This window comes from Argiope bruennichi, chromosome 2, assembly GCF_947563725.1.
Source record: "Argiope bruennichi chromosome 2, qqArgBrue1.1, whole genome shotgun sequence".
Lineage (NCBI taxonomy): Eukaryota > Metazoa > Arthropoda > Arachnida > Araneae > Araneidae > Argiope > Argiope bruennichi.
In genome coordinates, this window is record NC_079152.1 from 112,949,902 (window position 1) to 112,955,334 (window position 5,433).

The following is a 5,433-nucleotide window of genomic DNA, read 5'->3' on the forward strand; positions in this document are numbered from 1 at the left end:
GTTAAAAAACTATGACTTGTTCCCAAAAATTTTCTCATCGTGTTTCAAAAATGAATGTTCGTTCCATTGTAGATTTCTATTCGGATTTTCAGGATTCTTAAATGTATATGCATATATATGAATTCTTATATGTATATATGTACGAATGTATTCATATATATATATATATATATATGAATACATTCGTATATATGAATACATATATATATATATAGAGAGAGAATGTATACATATATATATATGAATACATTCTCTCTCTCTCTCTCTCTCTCTCTATATATATATATATATATATATATATAGAGAGAGAGAGAGAGAGAGATAGAGAGAGAGAGAGAATGAAAGAGAAACTGTAATTTTATATACAAAAATCACATTTTATTGACACGTTGACTTATAATACACAACACTGAGAGAAGTCAGGACTAACTTTTTTCCTCTCATTCTTGACTCTTCCTCATGAACGAATGGCATTTTTACATTTCATGAGATAGACAGAGTTGTCTGGGCGCTGTGTAGTGGACAACTGCAGAAGTGGATATTTTTTTAAGTGACAAGAGTTCACTGTTAGTGCTTCTCCTTTAAGCTGAAAAGAAGAAAAGGGGAAATCTTTAGTTTTTTTTAACTTTGATTCTTGAATAAATTGCAAAAAAAGAACTGTTATAAAAATTTCATAGATTATTTATATATAATATTATGTTAGCTTTAATAAAAATTGTGGATTTAGCATGATTTTCAATAAAGACCGACAATAAACCCATTGTTAATAAAATATCAATATATTTACTGAGAATAATTTTTTTTGTAAATGAAGATTTATAATTCTTTGATACTTAATCCAAACAGGAACAAGATAATATGTGCAAATTAACGTTTTGATACAGTAAGAATTCTTATTTTTAGTAGGTCATTAGGAAAGGAATCTAATTAATATATATGTACCACTATAATCTAAAAAAGTGCCTTGTGATTATTGCAGAATCAATTATTAAATATTAATATTTAAATATCAATGAAAATTGATAAATGCCATAGAATTTTAAAATTTAGAATATGCATGTAAAATAGAGTGTTCGCGAAAGTATGATGTGTATAAACAATTAGTAATTTCCTATATTAACTTTTTCTATTTAATATAATACAAAAAGAAAGGATTATTTAAATTTCATTCTTTTTCTGAATTAAAATGTAGATTCTCATAATAATTTTTGATTAAAAAATATATTAAATATATTTACTTACATCTGTCTCTTCAATAGTATCCTCCACTTCCTTTTCCACCACCACCGTATCCTCCAGCACCGCCTCCATATCCTCCGGCACCGCCTCCATATCCTCCGGCACCTCCTCCATATCCTCCACCCCCTCCTTTACCAAATCCAGAACCTCCTCCAAATCCACTGCCACTTCCTTTTCCAAATCCAGACCCTCCTCCATAACCACTTCCTGATCCTCCGCCATAACCACCTCCAGATCCTCCTCCATAACCACTACCGGATCCTTTACCACCTCCGTATCCTCCTCCACTACCAGCTCCAAATCCTCCTCCTCCATATCCTCCACCACCACCTCCGTGGCCGCCTCCTCCTCCTCCTCCAAGTTGAGACAAACTGATGCCGACGATAGCTACTCCTCCGCTACCTCCTTTTCCACCACCGCTGCCACCTCCTAAAGTTATCAAAATTGAATTTAAAATGAATTCAATGAAATTTCAGTTGCAAAAGATAAAAATTATTATTGTTTTTTCAAAGAATTTATCCTGTTTATATTGCATTAAAGGGAGAAGTTCTGAGTTTTTAAAAGAATTCTGTGCCTTAGTTACTTTTTTAACGGGAATCATTCTTTGAAATCTATATAGAAAAATACTCAGAGGACTTAGGAAAAAAATATTCTTCATGTATTTCTAAGTATATAAAAGAAAATTTAAGTTCCCGTTAATTTTTTTAAAAAATTGAAAGACATTAGGCGTGATTACAAAATTATTACATACCACGGTCAATTACATACTACAATTTTAGTACTTATTTTTAGTGAAACACAATTTTTTTACAATTTAAAATACTAGTAAAAAGTTTTTAATAGAAAATAAAAAATACCTTTAAAAATCTAAAGAATTTTTTTTATTAATTTTCGCATGAAAAGTAAAAAAATATATTAATGCATATTAAATTAAATTATTTTTCATTCAGCTTCATTTAAATTGTTCATCTTTTTATTTTTAATTTAAATATATTTTAAACAAACATTTTCAAAGTAAGAATAAAAATTCCATTTTAATAAATTAATAATGATGCTTTGTTTTAAGATACCAAAGTTAACTTTAATGAAATTCATAAGAAAAATATAGATTTCTTGATTAGTTAGAAAGCAAAATATAAATAAATGGAGAGATACATTTCGTTCAAATTCTTTTAAATTATGTTAAAGAAATCATATTCAGATAGCTATGAAATAAAATTTCATTTCTAAGAAAACTTGTTTTTTTTATAGAAAATTAGTTAAACAGACGTATCATATTATTTATAAAAATTTTATTAATGCAAAATTTTTGTAGTTATGTATAAATAAAATTATTTTCAATTATAAATAAATAACTATTATTATTGATTCCTTCAAAAATAAATTTAAGAAAAAACTTAGTCTCTGAGGTTAATGGGATAAGTTTGACTTTGATTTAAAGTTTTGGAAATAGAGTTGAGTAAACTTACCATAGCCTCCACCAAATCCTCCTCCGTGTCCTCCTCCACCGTATCCTCCTCCACCTCCTCCGTGTCCTCCGCCACCGTATCCTCCTCCACCTCCTCCGTATCCTCCGCCACCGTATCCTCCTCCACCTCCTCCGAATCCTCCTTTTCCTCCACCACCTCCTCCACCTCCTCCGAATCCTCCCTTTCCACCACCACCGTATCCTCCACTGCCGTATCCTCCACTGCCACCAAAGCCTCCGGCACCTCCTCCATGTCCGCCACTTATAGATTGAATAGGTACGGCAACAAAAACAGTGTCACCTCCTCCGCCTCCTTTTCCACCTCCTCCACCATAGCCGCCACCACCTCCACCGCCATATCCTCCTCCACCGCCACCGTGGCCTCCACCACCATATCCTCCTCCGCCGCCACCGTATCCACCTCCATTGAGGCTAGATACAGAAAGAACGAGGCAACTCACAGTTGCCCAAGCAACCCAACTCTGAAAAATCAAAGGGTAATGAAAAAAAATATTATATTCATGCATTTATTAAAGCTATACATAGATAAATTTATAAAATATAAATTTGTTCGAATTTTTGTTTTCAATATCTTCAATGTATATATATATATATATATATATATATATATATATATATATATATTTCTCGGTTTATTTTACTTAAGGGCTACTTAAAAATATATAGTTGCTTTTTTTTTATTCTCGCATCGGCTACTTTAGCAAGTGACTGATCATCTGATGAATATTTTTCTCTAAGAATACAAACCTTCTCTTTTTATCTTTTCACTATTATATAGCCGTTAATTAATGAAAATAAACATTTTAACATAAAATAAGTATCTTTGTACTAAACTAACAGCAGGGGCTTTCTCAAAAGCTTTTGAATACTTTAAAAAAGGTGTTATCCAAGAAAACGTCTTACATGGCATTGGCGTACAATAGTTACGAAATATAACCTTTTACTTCGATATAAAATTTAGCACTTTTACTGAATCTATCATGTCACCCTATGCGAGTTATTTGGCGATAAACCCTGAAATTCGTTTAATAATATACGAAAATCAAATTTTTATTTCAGAAGCGTTTTTCCTTCCCGATTGCAACAAACATTTGACAGAAAACTAATCTTATAAAGAAATCGCATATCAAACTTGATATATTTAAATCGTTACCCATTTCAGTGATCATGTTTACATTTTTCAGAAAATTCAGATTTTACAGACAGTCCATGTGTAGTCCAATATGGCTCAAAATTTGATGGATGTTAAATATGTGAACCGAATTTTATCCATTTAGTTTTCTACGTTTTATAGTCATTATGATAACTTATATTCTAACAGCCGGCAAGACAGACTTCAGGTGAAAAGATTTTGCACAAAATTTGAATTAAATCTACAAATTCGGCATGCTTTTATAGATTGAATTTCAGCCGATTACTTTAAAGGGGTATTCAGATATCATGTTCTCAGATTGACATTCATAATGCCAAAAATCGGTTTTTCGAACTCAGGAAGTTCTGAAACATGGAATGTCTTACAAAACCTGGAGTACAAATTTTTTTTTGTACTCTGATTACAGTACTTTCTATATTCTTCATCTATGTGAAAGTAAATATAAGAAGACTTTATTTATTTTGGAAAAAGCTTTACATCTGTAGATTCCAAGAATTCATTTTAACAATTTTACTAGTTCCTATATTTCTTCATTTATAATGAAATTTAGAGAAAGAGAAAAGCCTTTCTGTTTTATAAAAAAATAATTTTTCAAATTTTAAAATCGATTTGCTTTTATTAATTTTGCATTATTATAATTTCCAATCATTCAAAAAATGTAACTTTTAATCTAAAGCAAAGCCTCCTTCAGTTACAAAGAAATATCACCGAAAAACTCACATTATGGTTGATTATCTTCAAACTACCGAGTATGGATAAAACTAAAATATAAATCTTAAACGAAGTTAAAAGTGATCAAAAGACAATTCAGTGTCTTTAGTATACTTACAAATAGAAGAAAATAAAATAATACATTCTCAACAAGACATCGCCTTATTACCTCATATCCCCAAGTTAAAACTGTTTACCTTTAAAGAATATATTAAGCCATATTTTCAATCCTATTTCTCTTAGCTAGCTATCACCTCAAAATTTTTCTGTTTCAGCTGATTACCACTAATGTTTCATCTATGGTAGAGTACCAATTACAATTTTTCGTTTGCCATTTCATTAAAATTTCTTTCTTACAAATGATTACTACCAAAATATAAGTATGTACAGGTACAATTACATAATTTTTAGAATGGAATTTAGTCTAGTATAACATTATTATGTCTTAATCATGATGTTGAAACAATAGTGAAAAGTTTAAAAGAGCATAAGGCAGAAAAGAGGAAGAACTTACCTTGTAACTTCCCATGATGCTGAGAATGTGTCCAGCATGGGACGCGGGTCTTTTATACAAGGGAAAGGGGGTCAGTCGGTCTTCGCTTCATTTCCATTTCAGTCATCCATTTCTCTCGGTTGACCTCTAAAGATGCCTTTCTCTTTCGTCCACCTCCTATTGCCAGCAAGCAGGATGCGGAAAACTTCTGTTAATAAAACAAGAGATCATCTTACTAACGCGATCTTTCATTTTTTGGAGTTTGAATGAATCATTCCATGAATTATTTGCTTGTTTAATGATGGAAAGTGTATTTCTGAATTCTTTCTAATAGACTTCCATACCATG

At 30.9% G+C, this 5,433-nt stretch overlaps 1 protein-coding gene across 1 annotated transcript; it reads right to left on the bottom strand.

The window, feature by feature from the left end:
• Window positions 1–458: 458 nt before the first annotated feature.
• LOC129962289 (uncharacterized) lies at window positions 459–5,121 on the bottom strand. The gene is made up of 4 exons (XM_056076036.1): window positions 5,107–5,121; window positions 2,709–3,189; window positions 1,243–1,668; window positions 459–586 (listed from the first exon to the last, which is right to left on the bottom strand). The coding sequence occupies exons 1-3, from the start codon at window positions 5,119–5,121 to the stop codon at window positions 1,253–1,255; spliced, it is 912 nt and encodes a 303-aa protein (XP_055932011.1). The 3' UTR covers window positions 459–586; window positions 1,243–1,252.
• Window positions 5,122–5,433: the final 312 nt, after the last annotated feature.

Bases quoted from the DNA above. Each gene is read 5' to 3' on its own strand.
- LOC129962289 (XM_056076036.1), bottom strand. The intron at 1,669-2,708 runs GTAAGTTTACTC...TGATAACTTTAG, and splicing joins AGGATTTGGTGGAGGCTATG to GAGGTGGCAGCGGTGGTGGA.